This window comes from Miscanthus floridulus, chromosome 14, assembly GCF_019320115.1.
Source record: "Miscanthus floridulus cultivar M001 chromosome 14, ASM1932011v1, whole genome shotgun sequence".
NCBI classification, from domain to species: domain Eukaryota; kingdom Viridiplantae; phylum Streptophyta; class Magnoliopsida; order Poales; family Poaceae; genus Miscanthus; species Miscanthus floridulus.
The window spans coordinates 89,730,371-89,754,313 of record NC_089593.1 but is presented as its reverse complement, the minus strand read 5'-3'; the positions used below and the strand labels follow the sequence as shown (position 1 = coordinate 89,754,313).

Here is a 23,943-nt window from a genome sequence, read left to right as displayed (position 1 = left end):
GCAAACAAAGATCGTTAGGACTTTCGAGTCATCATGACTTTGGTTCAGTGGCGACGAGGAAGAAACTAAGGCTATCCGCACTCGTTCACCTCTATTTTCATCTCTAAAAAGGAATATTTTATCTTAGTCATCGAGATTCTCTACTCTATACTTATCTTTTCCACACCCATGTTATCTCTATCCCATACTATATACCTACTATTCCATATTTTATTATCCTCCCTCCCTCTTTCTCTCTCTCACCAAAACTCTCTCTCTCCTTCACTACAGTGTTTAGCGCAGATCAACCGAAACGCCGCAGGTAGCGATGCGCTGTGCGGCCGGTAAGCTGCAGGTGCGTTTATAGGCGCGCGGTGCGGGCTATCCAGGCGCGCGCGCGTGCTGCCGGTCCGCTTGCAGGCGTGCGGTGCGGATAGCCTAAAGCGAGCAGGACGGCGAATCACGTACGGCTCCACAAAGCATATCGTTTTCAATTAATTATTATAGGCCCTTTCACGATGCCCTTTGGACAAGTTTATTATGATCGGGTCGGAGTTGATTAACGTTAACACTTTCCACTTAAAGCCTTATTTGGATGTTATCGAATCCACCTCAATCCACATGTATTGAGGTGGATTGGTGTGGAATTTAGTTTAATTTCTACTCCAATCCACCTCAACACATGTGGATTCATGTGAAAACGATAACATCTAAACAAGGCCTAAGAGTGTCTCTAAGAGTTTTTATAAATCTCACTCTCTAAATCATCGTTTGGAGATTCATTTGCATAGAAATCGTTTTCTATATCTTTTCATTCCCCAATAGTTTTTCTATATCTCGTGCGTATTTTAGAGAGTTATTCTTGTTCTCTATTTTTGTCTAGCGAGAAATCCGGAACAGAAGATGGCTATATTTAGATAATCATTTGAAGATGACTCAACCCATATGAATTTTGAAGAAAATCTAACGTGAGGTCTAACCTCTTAAAAACTTACTTTGAGTCTATCTCTCTTCTCATTCTTGTGTTTCTCCTGTGCTATATCAACTTTCAAATAGCTTAGAATAGCTCGAAAAGTTGGACTTTGGGGGATAGGGACGGTGGCTGCAAAACTGTGTAGCTTAGCTGGTCGGGGGTTTTTTTTTTGGGTACTCACATTTTTTGAATTTTTCCATGATTCAATTATGTTGTTATTTCAATGGTACGTAGCATGGCCGCAAACGACTATAATAACTTTATCAATCTCAAGCTCTGCCAGTGTGTTTAGAGCATCTCCAATGGTTTGCCATTTGCACTTGCTATCCTTGGTTATTTGGCAAAAACTACAAATTTGTTTCTCCAGTGGTTTGCTAAAACACTTGCCAAATTATGAGGAGTTGCTATCCAGGGGTGAGACACGCGCAAATTTGCGCGCAGTCCTCGACTTGCCATCGCGCGAGGAAGCCCGCGCCGCCCCTTCTCCCGCGCAGCCTCGGAAAATTCCAAACTCCTTCCCGCGCGTCTCAATTATCGTCGCTCGTCATATAAATAGCCGCGCCGTTCGGTCTCCTCGCCGATGAGATCGAGTCAGTCCCTCGTGCCGCGATGGTCATCGCCGCCCCGTCCTCTTGCCTCCGTCGTCGTCCGCACGGCATCCGTCTGTCGTTGTACGCGCAGCCGTCCTCCGTCCGCGCGGCCTCCGTCCGTCGTCGTCCGCGCGGCCTCCGTCCCTCCCGTCCGTGAAGGTATGTTCCTGGAATTGGCCAACTGAGTAGCAGTAGGGTAGCAGTACTGATGAAGGCCGGTAGTTGTAGAGTTGCAGATGGATTGATGAAGGTATATGCTAATCGTCTTGTGCATGTATCTGCTAGATGGATCCGCTCCTTTATTTGTCATATTGTGCATGTATCTCTGCTGTCCATCTGCTATCGTAATCAAAGACTAGTGTTCTTTTGTGCATGTACTTGTCCATCTGATATCTCTGTTGTTCAGAACGATGAATAGTTGTAGCCAATCATTCATTGCCATGAAAGTTGTAATATGCAAGCTGTTGTTTATAATTTTTTTTAATTGCAGCAAGCTGTTGTTCAGGCTGCTATCCATCATTATGTTCAAGCTGCTGTTGTTTTTGTCAATTTGTAGAGCCTACTGTCCTTTTATTATTTTGTTCGGAATCATGAATAAATAACAAAACTGTAGCCAATCATTCGTTGCCATGAAACAGTAGTGTGCAAGTTATTATTATCGCAGCAAGCTGTTGTTTATAATTTTTTTAATTGCAGGAAGCCATGAAAAACTGTTGTTTATAATTTTTTTATTGTATGTTTTGTAGAGTTATGGAGATGCAAGGAGGAGATGCAAGTTTCTTGTCGGACATTCTTCTCAATGGAGGAGATGGTACCGTTGCTGGTTTGGACGAGTTGAGCATTGGACTCACTCAAGACACTCAAGGTCAGGACAAAGTGCAAGCTATCAAGAATACAAAGGGAACGAAGAGGACCAAAAATTTTCATTGGAAGAAGGATGAAATTATATGCTCAGGCTGGCTGAATGTAAGCAAAGATCCCATTGTTGGTGCCAATCAATCTCGTTCATCTTTTTGGGGTAGAGTTCATGCTTTTTTTGAGAAGCACAAGAAAAGTACAGCTGTGAGGACTGAGAGTTCCATCATGCATAGGTGGCTGACAATTCAGTACCAAGTAAACAAGTTTTGTGCATGCTAAGAAGCAATTCTACGAAGGAATCAAAGTGGGTTCACTATTGAAGACAAGGTACAAAATCATGTGGTGTTTTTATTTTAGTTGTGACTATTTGTGAATGACATATACACTGACAATTTCTTGTACAGATTAACGAAGCAAAGAAGTTGTATATTGAATGGGACAAGGACAACAAATCATTTGGCCTTCTACATTGCTACACCATATTGAAGGGAGAAGACAAGTGGAAAGCGAAGATGATAGAACTGGCCGAGATTGAGAAAGAGAAGCAAGCCAACAAGAAGAAACAGAAGCCTTCGAGTAAGGTGTCAAGGCCGAGAGATGATGAAGTCAATAGTGAGGATCATGTCATACAAGTTGATTCTGAGTCTCCGGAACCAAGGAAAAGGTCAGAAGGAATAAAAAAGGCAAAAGAAAATTTGAGGCGTGGAGGTGGCGAGGCTTGCATGGAGGCTTTGGGAAAGATGATGGAGGAGAAGAAAGCCTTGGATATGCAAAAGGAGAAGGCCAAAGAGGAGAGGTTCATGGCTACATTAGAGTTAGAGAAGGCGACATTTGAGCTAGAGAAGAAACGGGTGGCAACCGAAGAAAAAAAAGCAGAAGCCGAAGAAAAAAAAGCAAAAGCGAAGCTAATGAAGGAAGAGAAAGAAATTATGTTAGCGGACATGTCCTCCCTCAATCCGATCCAGCGTGAATGGCTTGCGAAGATGCAACAGCAGATTGTCGAGAGGATGCGCGAAAATTAAGTTTAGTTCAAGTTCGGGTTATATCAATTTTAGTTAAAGTTCTTGTTTAGTTCCAATTATTCCACTTAATTAAAACAAGCTGATATGAAGCAAAAATAAAACGAAATAATATCTAATATAAATCTGGATGATGGTTCCACAAGTGCTCGATGAGGTCTTCTTTCAGCTGATCATGTGTTTCCTTGTTTCTGATCTTCCGGTGCGCATCAATGTATTCATCAAGTGTTCGAGTAGCTCGTCCATGAGCAGGTTCAACATTATTTCCACCATAATCAAAACGCTCGTTAGGGTCGACCACGAATCCTTCATCTTCCACAATCATGTTATGCATGATCACACAAGCTCTCATAATCTGAGATATTGTATCTTTGTCCCAAATGTGAACGGGACCTCGAACAATAGCAAACCTAGCTTGAAGAACCCCAAAAGCTCTTTCGACCATTTTCCTAGCTGCTTCTTGCGCTTTGGCAAAATATTGCCTCTTGTTCCCTTGAGGAAGACTGATCGACTTGACTAAAGTAGCCCATGTGGGGTATATGCCATCAGCTAGGTAGTAGCCCATTGTGTAATCATGGCCGTTAATGGAATAGTTAACTTGTGGAGCTCTACCTTCTGCCAAGTTATCAAACAAAGGTGACCTATGCAGAACATTGATGTCATTATGAGACCCGGGCATTCCAAAGAAGGCATGCCATATCCAAAGGTCGTTCGAAGCAACTGCCTCCAAAATGATGGTGGGCTGCTCCACATGCCCCTTGTACTGACCCTGCTTATCGTACGGACAGTTCTTCCAAGCCCAATGCATACAATCGATAGAACCTAACATGCCGGGAAAACCTTTTTGCTCACCGATTGCAAGTAAGCGTGTTGTGTCCGCCTCAGTGGGATATCTGAGATACTGTTCTCCAAAGATTTCATCCACTGCAACAACAAACCTCCGTAGGCTCTCAAATGCAGTACTTTCGCCAATGCGAATGTACTCATCTGTGGCATCAGCGGAAACCCCATAGGTGATCATACGCATTGCAGCAGTGATTTTTTGGAAGCAACTCAACCCAAGTACATTTGCCGCGTCCCTTTTCTGCACAAAGTAATCATCGTGTGCTTCAACGGCGTTCATTATGCGTAGGAAAAGCTCCCTAGACATCCTGTACCTGGAAAAAAATAAATTTTACAAACTCCAGTAATATTTAAACACAGATAACAAGTCAATCCGGAGTGAAAGAACACCAACCTTCGACGGAATAATTCAGGGCCATATGTTGGATTCACTGCCAAATAATCTTGAAACATCCTCTCATGGCCGCCTTTTCTGTCACGGTAAATCATTCTACGACCTAGGACAGAGCCACCGTGTTTTTTTTCATTGGCAAAAGTATCAACAATTGCAGCAGTCCCTAATATCAAACAATCCTCATCATCGGATGATGAATCATCCAATTGCGTTCGAAGAAGGGATCTCTTCCAAGACATGATTCCTGAACGACAAATATATCCTAAATCAAAACCCCAATTCACAATAACTGAAAATAAGAACTAGGTTGCTGCAATAAACAAATCATAACTAAAACTCTCCATAATTCGTTGATGCAATATTATTTTTTGGCTACATTTTTTTTCATACGCTAACATCTGAAAAAAAAATAAAAAACAGTAACCTGAACATATTGATTGGAATCTGAACATGTAGACAGCAGCCTGAACAAACTCAATGTAATTTTTGAAAAAATCAAACTCAATGTATTCATCTAGGCATATTCATGATACTAAACAAATACGGAGGAGGCTGGGAACAAATAACTTGAACGAGATGCTGGGAACGAGATGCTACGAACCAACTTGGAGAACTCTGGGAACGAGATACTGACCTGCGTACGATGGAGACACGGCGGAATCAAAGATCGGCACAGCACGGCGTCCAGGAGATGGAGACCACGGCGCAGCACCACGTCCAGGAGATGGAGACCGGCGTAGGATGGCGGCCAGCAAATGGAGATCACCGCGATGAAGCAGCGACGCACGACGGCCACGAGATCTCGGCACCGAGCATATGAAGAGACACGGGCGCGGTCCAGGCCGAGCGTCGCGACAGTTGAACGGTTGAAGGATGTGGGCCTCCTTTTCTATTTTACCAAGCCCAAATGCCAAACCATTGGAGATACAAGATTATTTCACTTACCATTTGTTTTAGCCACTTGCCAAAACCCAAGATTTGGTAAGTGCAATTTGGCAAACCATTGGAGATGCTCTTAGAATGAGTGTGTAGCTGTGTACTAAGTACCAATGACTTTGAAAGTGAGGTGTCGTGAACTTGGAGGAGACACGGTGCATGCATGACAGCATATACAAGTACAAAGACGCGTCCGACCCCACGCGCTTGGCATCAACCGTGTCCTGATTAGATTATTTTATATTATTATAATTATTGAAAAATAACTTGACACGCACGTAGGAGTGTTTGTCCAATTCGCTGGGATGGGAACTCCCTCTGTTAAAAAATAAGTGTATTTCTAGAGCTTTGTTAAGAGAACAGTGCCAGTAAAAAATTATAAATATAATTTTATAAAGATATAATCATTACACTTTGAAAAAAAATAGAAAAAGATAACTTAAGTTAGATTGTCTTATACGTAAATGTAAACTTATTTTGATACAAATTTTGAACTCTACATGTACGTTTATTTTATTATGGGACAAAGAGAGTAGCGCCCAGGCAAAGAGGTGACGAGCCAAGTGTCCCGTAGCCAGAAGACGGCTTGTTCGTCGCCCTTGCTGGGTGGGCCCAGCTTGACCCGTCACCGTCGACCTGTCTCCTCTACTCCATCCGCTCGGTCGGTCAACGATGCTGTTGCACGGCCACAAGCACACCACTACTAGTAACAACGCTTGCAAGCTTTACTTTTTGCCCGGCCTCGTGGAAACATCGTCTTTTTACTATTATTATCCCAAATCGATCAATTTCTAGAGCTATCGTTCTAAGTTAAAAAAATTTCAATTTGAACAACTTTTATAAAATAGAATAATATTTATGATATAAAATTGGTATAACTACATACCACATAATTTTTTTGTATTATGCTTTTTTGTTGTCATAGATGTAACTACTCTTTTATACTCCCGTCTCAGAATAAATCAATTCCCAAAACTATCTGTTGTATTCCCTCTGTTCCAAAACTACGTTAAGTTTGACAAATTTTTATCACAGAAGCTATGAACATCTGTGACACTAAATACGCACATTTATAGAAATGTAGTGATACTAGTTTGACATCATAAATATTGATTCTTTTTTCTATGAATTTGGTCAAACCTACGGTAGTCTGAACACTAGAAGTTTATATAATCGGGATCAAAGGGAGTACAAAATTCATTAAATTTAAGAAAGTTAATTTAAGACAACTTTAAAAGATCATTCAATTAGAGTGGAGACGGCGGTATTCCGGACCCTGGTACGTGGTATAAGGTATAGAGACTGTTTACTGGTTGATTTCTGGGCTGATCAGCCCGGCAGATGCTGGTTTGTTGTGAGAGGAAAACACTGTTGGCTGACTGATAAGCCCTGGCTGAAACCAATAAACGAACACAAATACCTGGACTATTGAGCACCCGAAGTTGTGAACCAAATTCCTGGCCGATCAAACGACGCTGCTGACCTCGATGGTAGAGAGTGGAGACGGATCATACTGATTGTTCCTATCCCCAAATCACCTGAATATGGTGGAGAAGACTGGGCTCGATGGCCCACCAATCAGAGAACGGGCCGAGCCACATAAGAGCAAAGGAAAAGGGAAGGAAAAGCCCATTTTATCTTCCTGAACTATCCCCAAAATTTAGCTTTCCTCCCTGAACTCTAAAACCGAGTAAACCACCTCCCCAACTTTTAAAACCGTTTATTTTACCTCCCTAACCTGGTTATAAGTGGTTTTCAAAGGCGGTTTTGTCTTTCCAGTTTAAAAATAAATGCAGTAAATACCTAATGAGGTTTTTAAACCACAAAAAAATATCTCTAAGCTTCTAAAAATTCTGAGAAAAATACTAAAGATGGATCAGAACACGAGAAACTCAAATAATGTATCTATATCTTGTGAAAATATCTCTAGAATCTTTTAAAATTTTGATTTAGCTCTAGAAAAATTGGAAAAATATCCAAAAATTCTGGAGTTAAATCAAATTTCCTTGTGCCGAGCTTGGAGTTGTCTAGAGGACTCCGTTCTGTTTCGGCCTCGGCCTCTGTAGGCTCCGACCTCCCCTTGAAACCGAGATACGTCAGCTCAAGTCTCAACACCGTTGGATCCTCAGCTTCAATTTTTGTCGCGCGTTGGATCATGATGCCCCATCTCTGAAAGCAAGCACGCTGCTCCTCTATGCATCTCCCCTCATCTATAAATGGTTCCCTTAAATTGCGTGCAGGATTCCAATCAAAGTTTCTTCATGTTGCCACAATCATTTTCAAGTAAACCAATCACTGCTTGAAGTCGACAAGATGCAACAAATCTATCTACTATTTGACATATGTTAATCAATCAATGAAAGAACATGCACCGTTGATTTCTGCAATTGGTCGTCGTACACTGCCAGTATTCCCCATTTCGTGTCGGTATCCTTTTTTAGGGTGCACGCACAGGTTCCATCCATGCGAGTTTAGCCAAATTAAGGCACACAGCTTCTTCACCGGTTTCACAAGCTGTTTGAAACTGTTTTGTGCAAATTGATCTTTTACCAATAATTTCACATGCAAAAACTTGCCGAGACATAGGATTGAGGTGGGATGAAGCTGAAAATAGTAGTTTTTCTTAGCTTCACCTAGCACCAGCGAACCCCACCGTGTTTGGAAGTCAGATTTGCTCCCGCGAGACGCGTGCGTGGGTTTGACCATCGAGGCGCAAGCACGTCCGTCGTCGGGCACGTCTGTCCGTCGTCGTCGTCCGTTGGGTAGGGCTAGCTAGGGCCATTGAGCGCGGCCGTCAGTGCAGGGCGTGCACCAGACGTGGGTGCTAGGGTCATTAGGACCGGACACGAGTGAGTGTGAGGACACCGGCGGCGAACAAGAAGAAAGAAGAAACCCGAGCGAAAAAAGAAGAAACATGAGACGAGGGAAAATGGCATTGTGGTAATTTCATTCTCTCTCTTTTTAACATAAGGTGCTATTTTAGCCAAAATAGTTTTAGTTTTACTTACAAAACACTGCTTCACAAGTGATGCCAAGTGGTGCCAAACAAACCTACCTTTGTCAAGAACGAACATCATCCTTTCCCTGTGGTCTGTGGCCAAGCTGATTGCTGCCACCAAGCACGACGAGACACGTGTATGAAAAAAGCAGCACAAGCAGACAAGATCGTCAGGACTTTCAAGTCACCATGACAAAAGGTCCTGTTTGGATCCATGGGTTAGAGCTAGTTTGGGCTACTTGGAGCTCAACTAGCCCTAAAGTAGCTAAACAGGAGGGCTAGAGTGGGTTATTTGCAACTAGCCCACCCTAAAAAACTATCCCCCAAAGAGGTGATTATTTAGGCTAGTTGGGGCTATTTGAGGTGGGGTCCACTGTTTTCTCTCTACTTTCATCCGCACCAATGATTTGGAAAGCATATTTATTATCATTTTAATCCTTGTATCCAAACATCTTTTAGGCTAAAGTTAGTTCAGGGCTAGTCCTGAGCTAGAAACTAACTCTAACCTCTAGCTGTGCTAGAGTATCCAAACATGGCCAAAGGAAGGGAGGTTTCAGTAGCGACGGCTCCTTTGGACCGGTTTTAATAATCGGCGGAGTGGATTTACATCAACACTTTCTACTTTTTTTTTTTGAAACGCTTTCTACTTAAGTGAAGTTTAATATTTAAGGCTGTTTGGTTCCAAATAAGTCACCTACTTATAAGTTAAAAGGTAAAATAAATGACTGATTATGTCAAACACCACCAACTTATAAGTTACCCCTGCTTATAAGAAATAAACTGGTTCACCCCTGCTTAAAACTTATAAGCCACCATTTTTTGCGTGGGGCCCACACCTTTCACTTAACAGACATGAGCTTATAAGTCATCTACAATCAAATAGACATGACTTATAAGTCACTAATTTTCAGTCACATAACTTAATAAGTCACATGACTTATGGAAACCAAACAGGACCTTATAATGTAACTAACACTAACCTTGAGGTTGTCGTTCCATCATATTATTCTCTCAACATAATGACACTATAAGCATACAATAAAATAAAACAAAAGCCATCCAATGATCCAATGGATGATGACACGACGAAATGACGAGCTATATATGCACTAGTGACGTTGAAACCAAGGTGTGAGGACTGATGCTCTGTTTCGCTTCTCTTATAATCCGTTTTTTTCAACTTGTTTTTTTTTTTCAGCTGGAACAGTGTTTTTCTCTCGCAACAAATCAGCCGGAACAGTGTTTTGGCTTGTTTTTTCAGCGAAGCGAACGGGCCCTGAGGAGTAGGATTACTCAGGGGAGAGAGACAGACAGACACGGTGCATGCCATGGCAAGGTGGAGCACGACGACGACCCCACGCGCTTTGGCATCAAAACAAGACTATGTGGTTATTAGGTCGGACACCCGCGATCGTATAAGCTAGTTATTAGCTATAAGTCAATTTCTCTGATAGTGCTAACTTTTAGCATATATATCATAATATAGATAGCTCCACGTGATACTCTCACATGATTTTAGAATGTGTGTACGAGCCTAACTCTAAATCAAGAGCTAGTTTTTCTCTCTCTTTTATTAAAATATAAAAAAAGTTACATAGAGATAACTTACGAGTCAATTGCTTCGGGTGTCCTTGAGATTAATTATCATATTATATTATTATAAGAGAATAATAACTTGGCACGCACGTACTTATCCAACGCAATTCGTTTGGGATGGGAATGGGGCGGACGGACGTAGCGCCCAAGGGATTGTAGCGAGAACGCGACATGCTGTTGGGTGGGCCAGGCCTGGACTCGTGACCGTTGACTTGCCATCCGCTCGGTCGGTCGGTCAACGATGCTGCTGCACAGACACAGGCACACATCACTAGTACAGCTTGCGAGCTCTACTTTTTGCTGGGCCTCGCGGAGACAGGCAGGCTAGTATTTTTTTCTTCTTCTTCTTTACTGCTATTTTTTCTCTTATAATCAATCAACTTTCTGAAATTGTTGTAAGCAAAAATTTTAAATTTGAATGAATTTTACAGAAAAAAATATTTATTTATGATATAAAATTAATATAGCTACGTACCACATCAAATGTATCTTTTATATTATATACCTCTTTGTTGACGTAGATGTAATTACTCTCCCGTCCCAAAATAAATCAATTCCTAGAGCTATCTTTTTCTATTTTCTTTGTTCCAGAACTATCTTAAGTTTAACTAATTCTACTATATAAAGGTAACAACATCTATGATACTAAGTAAGTAGTATATTTTATGAAAATGTATTTTCATATTATATCTGCCGATGCTAAGAGCTGTCTCCTAAGAGCCTTTCGAAAATCTACTGTCTAAATCATCATTTAGAGTCATTTGAATAAAAATCGTTTTCTATATCTTTATACCCTCCAACAGCTTTTATATATCCGAAGTAGAGGATGTCTATATTTGGATATCCAATTGAATATATTGTTGGAAGGTATTTTTTTCACCAAAATCTCTATTCCTGTGAATTAGGAAAGATATAAATAGTCTCTTGGAGATGCTCTAAATTCGGTATATTGAATGTTCGTTCTCTTTTCCATAAATTTAGTTAAGCGTAAAATATTGACGCAAATTTAAGAAAGTCTGATTTAAGACAACTTTAAAGTTCATTTATTCAAAGGTGAAGAAAGTATACTCCGTATTAATTTATGGAGATGGAGTGCGAGGATCCGAGGAAGCAGCAAGCACGTGACACAGAAGAAACGTTATACACCGGCTGATGCTGTTTTGTTGTAAGAGAAAAATACTATATCATGACCGATAAGTATGCTGATACGATCAAACGAACGTGATTATAAAATATGCGGACACATCTTGCGGTCATAAATCTACTTTAGTAATCACAGATGCTCACGCCATCTACATAGCACAATTCTCCTTTAATCATCAAATCAGAATCAGAAAAAGATAAATCAAAGTGATAAATAAACACCTTTAATTTCCTTCCCTGTGCGTGCGAGCGAAACTTCCGTGGGACCCACGCGCCACGATCAGCACCGCGTCCCACCCCGACCCCGCTGACACGCGGGCCCCTCTCCCCCCGCATCCATCCCGCACGGCGCACGCCTACACCAGATCTTCCGCCGCCTCCGCCGTACTTAAACCCACCCGTCGCCGCCTCTCGCCGTGACAGCAACAAATTCTCCGCCCACTGGCCGATCAGATCCTCCCCTAGCCCCCCCTGCCCCTTCCACCCCCTCCGAGAACCCTAACCACCCAATCCAGCGCCCGCCTGCTCGACATGGACTCGGACCAGGACTCCGTCGACGACTGGGTCGTCCTGGCCTCGTCGTCCTCGTCCTCCGACGACGAGCGCGTCATCGCGCTCTCGTCCGGCTGCACCACCCCCAACTCCTCCTCCCGCGCCGGCTCCTGCTCCGACTCCGAGCCCGACCACGCCGCCGGATCCACCAAGTTCCTCCTCGCCTACGCCGCCGCCGCCGCCGACCCCGACGACTCCGAGGGCATGTACGCGCTGTCGGACGCCGAGGACACGCACGCGACCCCACCGCCATCCCCGCCGCTGCCCAAGCCGCTCTCGGGCCTCTTCCACCACACGCTGTCCGGGGACGTCGCGTACGCCGCCTTCGACCCGGTCGCCCCGGCCCCCGCGGGCGACCACCACGCCGGCAAGCAGCTGGTCCCGGACCCCACCTTCGCCGCCTTCTTCCACGAGCCCGTGGCCGCGCTCGCCTCCACCCGGGGCCTCGTCTGCCTCCGCGGCGCCGTCTCCGCCGCCTACTACGTCGCCAACCCGGCCACCTTCGCCCGCGAGCGCCTCCCGTCGCCATCCCGCGACCACCGCGCCCACGGCGACCCCGCCGTCGTCATCGCCTTCGACCTCGACCCGCGCGACTCCGACCCCGAGCGCGGCGCCGACGCAGTCCTCTACGCCCTGGAGTACAAGCCGTTCTACCGCCACTACCACGTCGCCGTCGCTTTCCCCGTCGGGGACGGCATCTACGCCTTCGAGTCCTTCTCGTCCAGGGCGTGGAAGTGGACCATGGGCGCGGATGTCGCCGACGCCGACACCGTCGTGCCGGGATCCGGGGTCGGCGTGCTCGGATGCGCGTTCTGGCGCACCACCTTGGGCCCGTTACTCTGCTACGAGCCCGTCTCGCGCTGCGCCAACCTCGTCCCGGCGCCCGCCGAGGTGATGCAGTGGCCCTACTGGGAGCTCGGCGAGATGGAGGGCACGCTCTGCGTCACGTGCAAGGACGCCCGCGTCCAAGCCGTCGTCGTCGTCCGCTTAGACTTCGGGCGCCGCACCACCTTCGGCGCCATCTCGTGGACTCTGGCTGGGCACTTCGAGGGCGGCTGCCTCAGGGGACGCCAGGACGTCAAGCTGCTCCGCTCGCAGGGCAAGGCGGAGGTCGTCATGTGGGACCCCAGCTCCGAGACGGTGGTGGCCATGGACATCGAGGGCCGCACCACACGCACCATCAGGTTCATCCCTGGCAGCGCCTACTACGCCGATTTCATCCCCTACGTCAGGTCGTTGGCAGCCGTCTCTGGCTCCGGGTAAAACGCCGATTTCCTCCTCCCTCCCTCTGTTTTTTTGGAATAGATCTGTGTGTTGATAGGTAACTGCAATATGTTTGATCGATTGATATCTCAATACCTGCTTCCACAACTACAAACTTCTGAAATATTGCCATGTTGGATGAATAGCTGAAATTCTGAATACGTAAGTTTTGCTGGATTGTTTGACATGTAGTACTCTGAGAATGATTGTTTTCTGCTGGCCTGGTCCTCTGGTCTGGGCATAATGTGATTGATAGATAAAAAATGTCCAGTTAATGCAAATTATATCCATGTCAACAATGGTACCTTGCAGCACAACTAGCTTTATTGCGTCAACTGGATCATGCAAATACTTCAGGTCTGATTGCTAGTTTGGGATGTATGTTTGGCTAGTTTGGGATGTATGTTCGGTAGGTAATGTTGATATGGAGACACTGCTGTCCACTGAAACTGCAAGTGTGACTTGGTCCATATCTTATCCTTTTTAGTGCTGGTAAACAAATGATAAGTTGGCCCCTGTTTGACCCATTATTTATTTTCATTCACATGTTGTCCTTTTGCTGCTTTTCATATTGGTGTTTTGTTAGGTGTACTGTTACCTCACTTTTTAGGAGCAGAACTGGATGCTAGCTAATTTTTGGGGGAAACTACTACAATTTCAGTCTGTTGATGAATGTCATTATCTGAATAACCTAGTTTTCTGGCTGATTTGTTATATTATATATATGCTTGGTTGCACCTGAATATAATTTTTTTTTTGCTGTTTTGTGCATAATGTTTTTGTTACTCTGTTAAATGGAAAATTTTGGTTGCCTGGCTACTTGCAATTGACTGGATCAAGTTTCTGCAGTTATCATTGCTTATTTTGAATGTATGACATAATGTTGATTGTAGATGATCCATGATTAGCTTTCACAAATATGTTTGCTTTTTGTTGGACTTCTCTTAATTGCTTTTCTGTAGGTTTTTTAACTAATACCTCTGTTATTATGTCAATGTGCAGAGCATTCCAATTTGACTAGCAATTTAAACTAGTTTAGCTACCTTGAGAAAACTACGAACTTGTCTGCATTGTGCTAGCAGATTCATCTTAGGATTTATTGTTCTGTGCCTAGGTGTTCTAAATTTGGATGATATAGCTTCAGTTTTACATTTCACTAAGGCCCCATTTGGATCCTTGGAATTGAATTCATTCTAAAAATTTAGGTATAGATAAGCTAATATGGTTGTATATGGAATATATTTGAATACTATTGTTAGCCATACAAGGGAGAAAATTATAGTTGTAGAGGAGAAACATAGCATGGTGATTATAGAATCAAATTCCATCTCCCACCCTATGAATTTGAGATAGCCATACAAGGGAGAAAATTATAGTTGTGGAATGTCAAATTCCAAACCAAATAGCCTAATCCATTAAGGAGATTCCAATTCCTCCAGAATGAAAGGATCCAAACGGTCCCTAAGAATAGTGTAATGAATTGTGACAATTCTGTATCGTAATATTCATATATGATGGTACTGATATGTTGGCATCTATTTTTCTTGAAAACACAATTTCTGTCCGGCATTGCTTTCCTATGCAATTTACATATCTTTGTTATATCTTAATTCACCAACTCTACAGCAGCATATATTGCTTATATATTATTATTTCTTATCATCCAGCAAACGGGCTCATGCTGAGCGTTCGACTGCTGCTACAAATAATGCGGGTGCTGACTTCTGGGCTATGGCTGTTGATGCTGAGGCATACTAGACTAGTGGTAACAGCTAAATCTGTAAGTATCACTACCCTCGGAAAGCACAACCTCATGAATCTATATTTCATCTATGTTTGGTTTTTCATTCGGACAATGACATGCCATTCCGTCTGAGACATTAATTGTACCATTTTTGCGGTGGCTGCAGGTACAAAGCTGGAATAGTTCGTTCGTTACAAAGAAATAATCAAGCTTCCAGAGTTGTGCAGCCTAAGGAAAAGCAAAGAAGCAGCATTCTTTGAAGCGCAGTTTTGCCCTGGTATTTAGTTAGCTCCATAAGCAATTCTTTTGCAGTGTCTCTAGCTGTGGGACAACCACGCACTGTCCCATATCTGCTTGTACAAATGTAGGTTTCAGACTTAGTATCTGGTGTGTCAAACAGCTTAACACGGGTGGAACTTAGAATGTCCTTGTGTGCGATAGACATCTGGTTTCTGGAAGGGAACCTGATCTCTTTGGTTCCTGAATGAAATGCTTTGTTTTGCCTTTGCTGGATGTCTAGGCTTCTGATGATGAGCTATGGCTGCCATATTTTTTCTTTCAGTATTTCTGATAATGTTGCCTGATGAATGGTGCTGCTTTCTTGCGTGTCACCAAATCATTTGAAGCCGCATTGTTGTGCTGTTGCATCCTGCTTGATTGTTACTGTGGCAAACCAGCGTGCTGATCAGCGGCCGTACAGGGAGTAGGCAGCATAGTGACCACGCGTCCGTTACTGTGGGCGATGTGAGTTCCCTGGAATGACATGTCGCGGGGATGGGTTGTGTTGAGACGTGACTGTTCCCCGCACGATGCCAGAAGTTTGACCTTGGGTTATACTTTCTAGTCCGTGCCGTGCCCGAGGGATCGGGCGAGGCGGAGCCAGCCCTCAGACGTCGGGCGAGGCGGAGCCCGCGGCCTCGGTGTCGGGCGAGGCGGAGCCTGTCCGTAGAGGTTGGGCGAGGCGGAGCCCACGGCCTCGGTGTCGGGTGAGGCGGAGCACGTCCCCAGAGGTCGGGCGAGGCGGATCGCATGGCCTTGGGGTCGGGCGAGGTGGAGCCCGTGGCCTCGGTGTCGGTTGAAGCTTTAGTCGCACCCTTGACTGTCTGGATGGATTAACGTATAACGACCATTAGCCCCTCCTCTTCGGGTACCCTAGTATTGGTCCCCGACACCAATCTTCTATCCGATATATGTATATTCCAACATTTACTTTTCTTTTCAGGCTGCATCCTTAATAAAAAGGGCGGTTATCTCTGATTTGAAAAATAAAAAAAGTGAAGATGCGCTTTCTCTGTAATCACGTTTTATTATCCTTCTATGTAGAGTGTATCTGTTCGTTAAATTCATATAAATATATCCCTGCACACATATACAATGGTAGCAAAAGTGAATACAATGCAGGGAAAGTGCACTACACCTTATACAAAAATTCACTAGATGGGTTCATAATCCATTTTAAAGACTATATGTATGTATAAACACGAACAAAATGACCCAAACTGATAAGAGAACACTAATACATTAAGGTTTTATACTGGCGGTAAAAAATAATTTGTACCGGCAGTGGTTTGCACCGGTCGTATCAATGCCAAGTGAAAATAATTTTGTAGAAACTCATACGGTTAAAATTTGAAATTAAATAACCTAGATTCATGACGCCATAAGATTATGTCTTCTATGATTCTAATCCGTACGAGAGCAAGGTTTATTAATGTACCCACACAACTAAAAAATGATTTCAGGAGACAACACCTTTTATTTTTAGAGGTGGACAAAAATCACCCAAGTCTCCTGAAATACCTTGCGATTTTACAGGCTAGACAATTAACACCCGTGTGGCCCATCTTGGCCCACAAAGGGCCGCCGCATCCCACGCATAATGCCTTCTCAGGTACATGTTTGCCCCTTTGCTAACTGATGGCATGTTCCGTATATACACAAAATATATAGGGTCCGAGGCTCATTCAAATGCAGCACCCGAAGCAACTACATAGACACAAACCAGCTACATATAAGGGCACGCAGGATATGGGATGCAGCACCTACTAGGAGCCAATTGCTTCTTAGGCGGATATATACAGATAGTGGACACTGAGATCGTTCATCCTTTCCATTGGGATTTACCAAGGACATTGTATAGGCCTAGAAGGCATCGGGAATGGCACCCTTTCAACTTCTGGCACAGCATGCAGCTGTAATCTGTTCATCTACATGTTAAGAATGTGGGGTGTGCACCAGAGGTTTTCATCCACCAAGCGTGAAGAAGGTGTGCACCTTTTCCTTGGTGTGTATGTGCACCACAGTCAGTCAACTTCCTCCTTCGTTAAATCCGATTCTGATAATGGTTGCACTACAAGCTTTAGATCAACATATATCTAGTGGGCTTCTTCTCAATGGATTCTAAACCTACATATATAATTACCAATGCAGTTCCTGTGAAATCAAACATAACATAGTACTACCTTGATCCTGCATAGACATTTTGATTTCTCCTAAGTCAAATTATTTTTTGTTTGACCAATTTTACAGTGAAAAATTAAATGTTCCCTAGAAACATAGAAGATCAAAGAGGAGGACATCACTTGGAGGCAACACCGGATAGGAATTATACTACCCAGAGCGTATATCTCACTCGGTTCATTAGTACCATGCAAAAATCCTGTAGACAGAACACCAACAATTTTCATTATGTCGTCCAATTCAAATCATCTTTGAGAAGCTCTGCGTATTTTTCTTCTTCTTGGTGCAATTTTTTAGCTGGATTTTCAATTGAGGAACTACAGGTCGCAGTTTTCATTGCATAATTATGTTCCCTCCTTTTTTCCGCAACAAATTCTCAAAGAGGCTATAAATAGTTTTTGACAGGTTGTGCAGCTCTATTATGTCTATCAAGGCCCTCATTCCTTCCCATAGCCATATAAAATTTGCCTCTTATTAACATTATTTGTAAGAAAGCAAGGTTTGTCAATGATGGATGTGTTGAAATTTCAATGGTAACAAATCTGAATTTTGCAAGACCATGATATGCCACTTCAATCCGCGGAGACAACTAATTAGATAGCTATCCATCAAACATATCTTTTTTCAAACAACACACCCTATGCTGGTTACTTTTTTGACTAGCAATCTGGAATTCATGTAAATGTTCTCTCCAAGTGAAATTTGCTCTTCCCACAGCCGTTCCCATACATGGCTACCATAGAGGGCCGGCTTTACTATATGGACCTAAGCCCAACAACATTCTCAGAGATTGTGAAGGGCCGGGGACAAGCCCAGCACAATCAAAGAATAGCTCTCCATCGCTTCTGCATATTAATCTTTAATTTTCCTATGGTTAATCTCTATTATACTTTGTGACACAGAGCAATTTGTCATCAACAATATAAAACATGCATGCTAGCTGCTCGTTATTTTCTACTCGTGGCCTGGCTGGATCTCAGCTTTAGCATATATAGTTTCAGTTGTGTAATTAGTAGAAGCATATTAATGCAAGCAGTAGGACTATGTGCACTGCTTGTATTGGTACGGTGTAAGGGAACTTAGCTTGCATATATATGCCATTCAAACCCAAGCACGCTACTGGTATATATATATGGACAAGGTTAGGTAGAGACAATGCATGCCTATATATACCATAGTCCATATACAATTGAAGCTTCTATGGATTATTTTTCTTTTTGGTTTCCTCCTCTTTTATACTGATCGAGTTGATGCCCACCATCCGTACAAGTGGCATGAAAACCTGAGGAGTGCACACACGAAACGAAAGCTGATAGCCTGATATAATTAAGGAGGCTATTTTCCCACCATATGAATCATGTATAGTGATAGATGCCATTTGATTATCGACGATACATTGTGTAGGCCTGGAAGACATCGAGAAGGAACCTCAATCAATTTTGCATTTTTTTGCTGAGCATGCCACTTCATTACCCTGATCGGCTTTTCAAGGATGTCCTGCAGTTGTAACAACACCATATGGGCCTCATTGTAATCAAGTCCACTTGCCGGTGGCTTAAAATTAGAGGACCTGCTTCCTGGTCACGTATGCAGCTCATTGCCCCATTCAATTTCAACCCCAGAGTTCGGCAACTTCCCCTAGTGTGCACTGAGCACGGTGCACAACGGCTTGTCGAACGTGCATGCTGTTACGTTCCTGTCTCCACTATTGTAACCATTCTTTTATGATTGTTCATTTGAGTGCCCCTTTGTCCCTTGTAACAATTCTTTTATGGTTGTTCATTTGAGTGCCGCTTTGTTTAACTTTACTTTACGGGATGAATCACTACAACGGAGGTTTTTTTGTTTTTGTTTTGAGAGGCGGGCAAGTTGTGGACCTCTAACCAAATAATTTGGTGTTACTAAAGACTTGGATAATATTTTTTATATAAATATTTCGTAAGCTTATATTGAATGTTTTGGCTAAATGAAGTCAAACAAAAAAAGTTTCAACTACAAAGTTTTAAATCTTGTCAAACAAACTATAACTTTGGTATAGGATGTGTCTCCATCAGAAATTATTTCTTAATTTTTTCAAAAAATTGAATCTGAAAATATGTCAATTTAAAACAAATATTTGAGACACTAAAAACTTCAAATAAAAAACTTATTAACAACAAACATTTAGATCAGGTCGGCCACTAACTTTTTGGTATTAACTATGTGGACATTCAAGATCGTTTAGACATTATAAAATTTGAATTGCACTGTATTGCTACTGTTCAGCTTTTAGTTGCATTGTACTGTACCCTGCGCATACTAGAGCATGTCCATGTGCATAGTCAGCCCAGGGCAATTCATCTTCAACAACCGGCACATGCAACCTGCTCATTGTTTCCTACTCACCATAACTTCAACACAATTTCAGTTTCGAGCATGGCCTCCAAGAGCCCGCATGGTCCTTCATTCTCTCCATATATATATATATGAGCTTCCCCTCATTTTGTCATTCAGATGCCTAGCATTAAAACCAACAACATGCACACAAGCCAGCTGATATAAGGTTGTGGGATGCAGCATGGTGCAACACCCATCTTTCAGCAATAATAGGTCCCAACTGATGCGTTTGCAATAATACCTTTGAGACATTTGTGTAGGACTTAAGGCATCGGGAATTAGCCTCACCACCCGTTTGTGAATTCTATAGTGGTAGCCTCTTAAATCTACTTCTCTTCAATGCGCTGGAGGGCAGATATCACTGCTACCGGTATCACTACTCCTGATGATCCTCTGACCTTCTGGTCCATTTGCTCAGCATTGTATATGCATCATGGCTCGACCACTTTTATGTGAACTTGTTCAAGCCAATCTTGTTGTGGTTATGGCATTGCTTCATGCATGAATAATACAAACCATGCGAGGCGGCATTTCCGCTAGCCTTCCTGTTTTGAGCCATGTTGTGCTATGGAGCTAGGGCATGACATCACTAGCTTGAATAAAAAGTAGTTACGCCTCATATATTAGGATGGGAGGAGTATCTTGTTGAGCACGATCAAGGACCGAAATTTGGTGTAGTGGGACGGTAGTGAGAGAGAGAGAGATTAGGAGCTAGCTGATCGAGTCTCAAGCCATGCTGATAGAGATGATGTATCTCATGTGGATCTCCTCCTCCCCTTCTTACTCTTTGCTTTCCTCCCTTGCTCTTGCTTCTAGAGAGAGAGAGTGAGAGAGTAGAGAGGCAGTCAGTGACTCGGTGTGTAGGCATGCTGATAGGTAGGGCTAGGATAGAGGTTGTGTGGCAAGCAAATAAAGCAACTTGAATGCCACAGTTGTCGGTTGGGCATTGTCTACCTCGAGGGTTGACCGGTTGACTCGGCCATGCTGACACCTAAATTAGCTCAACCGTCTAGTAATCCACAGACTGCTAGTGGACAACTCCATCAATTTGAGATTTAGAATTTCAAATGTTGTTTGGTAGGATGGTGCTTCACAAGATGCATGCTTAACCAATTACAAGATTGCTAGTTAACTCCTTATTTCTAAAAGAAGTGCTACTTTCTAAAATAACAAAAGTCCAGTTTAATCTAAAAAAATTCATCACTAATTGATTTTAACTCAAATAAGTATGAAACGGGTACCATTTTTTTTACAAAAAAAGGTGTATGTAGGTTCTCTATTTAGAGTTGTGTATGGAACTTTTTTTTTTCCGACCACGCCGAAGCGCGTTTTTCATTAAGAAGAAAGGAGTTTCAAACAACAACTTGGAGACGGTAAGCCAAGGTTACCGGACTCCAACGAACTTATTGATCCACTTTCTAATATTTTGTTGATCATTGTGGTGCCCATATAACTTATCGCTTTCTACTGTTTTAGACAAGAATATCGATCAAAAGGATATGATCCAACATAATCCAAGTACATAGAAGTTCTAGAAGGTGACAAAACCACACAGATGCCATACTCCGCCATATATAAAGTCATATTAAAGCACAGCATGGCTTCAGCTTACATTAGTTTGATTGCTTGCCTGGGTAACCAATGTTTCAAGCAATTCAAGGGCTCAAGAATCGTGCAATCAGCTAATAACCATGCAATTAGCTTGCATAAATTAAATCACCAAATGATAATTCAAATGAAAACAGTCACGACTATAATAAGAGCAATTAAACACTGTCAACAGAAATAAATAAGATCCAAATAAATTCAAAAAGAGCAATAATTTGTAGACGATTATAGTTTTAGGAAAAAATGGTGATCGGTTCCATGTTTTTTTGTCAGAATTAAAATGAGTTAGCTATGAATTTTAGAGATTGCAGCCATGTTTACATTATTTTTATAAAAAATGCATACAGTCTCAAAATTAACCACCTTTAAAATGAGTAAAAATGGTTAAATTTGTCTGGTTTCCATAGTTCAATGATAAAAAATATATATGGTTTTTAAGTTGCAGACCTAAAATCGGCCTTTGGCTGTAGTTGAACGGTCAAAAATGAATTTCTTCTTTACACTTTTCCAAGATGGTTGCCAAAGCGTGTGTGCTGTGTGCATGCCTTGACGGTTCCTGTTCACAGTCTGGGTAGTTTGGCCAACCATGCCTGTTCAGAATTTGCCATCAAAGCAAAAGATCGATTCATTTAACAAGTGTGCAAATTATTTTGATTTACTGCGCACTTCTATTCACCATGGCCAAACGGCCAGGTTTAGTATATGCGCCTGTGAGGTGTCTTCGCCTCTGCATATATATATCTCGGTAGTATGGTGTGCATTATTGGAAATTGTCCTTGAGTTTTCATGCCAGGAACGGAGCTATTAATGAAAGAAATAAGGAGGAAGCCAACAAGTCTTAAAGGCTTAACCGATCAAAGCCATATATACTCTGCTAATGGGATGAACCGATTGATAAATCTGTAATTTTCCAATTCAGCTCTGACAAATCTCAGCTCGTTTTGCTTCACGCGCCACTTTAGCATGTCGCTTTGCTCTGATAAATCTCGTTTTGCTCTGATAAATCGGATGATGCCAGCTTTAGCATGTCGGACGGTGCCGCGCGCAAGGGAAGGAGCCCGTGCCGCCTGTTTTCACGCGCCCTACCACGTGGGCTCCCACGCCTACACTCGGTTTTTCACATGTCCGTCTACACCCGCTCGGCGGCGCCCCAGCAGTGGGCCCGCGCCGTCTAGACGTCACCCTATAGATGCAGCAGGTGGCTACGATAGATGGGTCTCATTGCAACATGTGCAACACCAAATCTACTTTTGCAACATCCAGATAAAACAATTGCAACATATATCCGAAAACAGTTGAAACACTTGCAACAAACGTCTGAAACACTTGCAAAACAACAAGAAAACAATCGAAAACCATTGCAAACATATGCAATATCCAGATGAAACAGTTGCAACAGACGTATGAAACACCTGAAACACTTAAAACATACACTTGCAACATGCATGTATATGCAACATCCAGATCTACTTTTGCAACATCCAGATGAAAACACTGCAATATACGTCTGACACCGATTAAACATTTGGAACATACACTTAAAACATAGATGCATAGCTATTGCAACATGTGTAACATCCCAATCTACTTTTGCAATATCTCAATCTACTTTTGCAACATCGATATAAAATACTTGCAACATACCTCTGAAACACCTGCAATACTTAAAACATATGTTTGCAACGTGCTCTTTTAGTGCAAACATCTCCTCGCTGCTCAGCGAATGGAGTCTCGCCGAAGCTAGAGGCGGTGCACAGAGGTGGTTGTGGGAGCGGCATGGGCGCGCGCCGGTGGCGCAGAGGATAGGTGGGTGGCACGTGGAGATCACCAGTGTGCTCGCCAGTGGGGTGAAGCTCACTGGCAACACGGAGCTGGGCGGCAGCGCACAGAGGGCGAGGTGGGGGTGGCACTGGCGGCGGTGGCACAGAGAGTGGGTGGAGCGTCCGGACGTCGGACGCTCGGGTTAGAGCAATTCTGTTAGCATATATGCCTAAGCCCAACAACATTTGCTGCAGATTGGTACGGTGATCTGCAGCCTAACCCAGCCCAGTCCCATTAATGGAATAGAGAAGCGATGAGTCCTTGAGGCCTTGAGGGAGGCAGAGTTGGCTGTCTCGGATTCCTGACCACACAACACAAGTATGATAAAAATGCAGGGCCTCTGAGGTGTATTTACCCATGCGGGTACAGGTATGAGTAAGTTCTTTACCTGCATGCAAGTACGGGTATTGTGATAGGCAGAATTGTGTCTCATGGGTGTGGGTAGGTATTCATTGATCCCTAACTCATTTATTAGATGTCTTAAAACCCAAGAACTACACATGCACAAGCTGGCCCATATAAGGATGTTTGATGCTGCGCACCCTTGTTTCAACAATCGGTACCTAAGTGCTACATTGGATTTGTATTTATGAGATGTTTGTGTGTAGGACTAGAAGGCATAGGGAATTAGCCTCACTCACTTCTGAATTTTGGGACAACAGTATCTTCTCAACCAACTTCTCAATGATATGCTCATCGGTGGGTAACAAAACAATGTAGCCCACTAAAACCGTTGGCCTAATTGATTGCTCAAGCGCCTTTTGGGTGCATCGAGAGTCGACCTCTTTTA

At 43.1% G+C, this 23,943-nt stretch overlaps 2 protein-coding genes and 1 pseudogene across 3 annotated transcripts; 2 read left to right on the top strand and 1 right to left on the bottom strand.

The window, feature by feature from the left end:
- The first annotated feature begins 1,653 nt into the window (after positions 1–1,653).
- On the top strand, positions 1,654–3,422 carry LOC136505841 (glutathione S-transferase T3-like; annotated as a pseudogene).
- On the bottom strand, positions 3,170–5,326 carry LOC136505840 (protein ALP1-like). Its single transcript, XM_066500981.1, has 3 exons — positions 5,291–5,326; positions 4,657–4,900; positions 3,170–4,576 (listed from the first exon to the last, which is right to left on the bottom strand). The coding sequence occupies exons 2-3, from the start codon at positions 4,893–4,895 to the stop codon at positions 3,535–3,537; spliced, it is 1,281 nt and encodes a 426-aa protein (XP_066357078.1). The 5' UTR covers positions 4,896–4,900; positions 5,291–5,326; the 3' UTR covers positions 3,170–3,534.
- Positions 5,327–11,801: 6,475 nt separating this feature from the next.
- On the top strand, positions 11,802–15,414 carry LOC136504167 (uncharacterized). Of its 2 annotated transcripts, XM_066499031.1 has the most exons (4): positions 11,802–13,140; positions 14,812–14,860; positions 14,894–14,924; positions 15,055–15,414. In XM_066499031.1, exons 1-3 carry the CDS (start codon positions 11,861–11,863, stop codon positions 14,900–14,902), a joined length of 1,338 nt encoding a protein of 445 aa, XP_066355128.1. In that variant the 5' UTR covers positions 11,802–11,860; the 3' UTR covers positions 14,903–14,924; positions 15,055–15,414. The 2 variants fall into 2 exon arrangements, with proteins under 2 accessions (XP_066355128.1, XP_066355127.1); XM_066499030.1 differs by having other exon boundaries at positions 14,812–14,924.
- Positions 15,415–23,943: the final 8,529 nt, after the last annotated feature.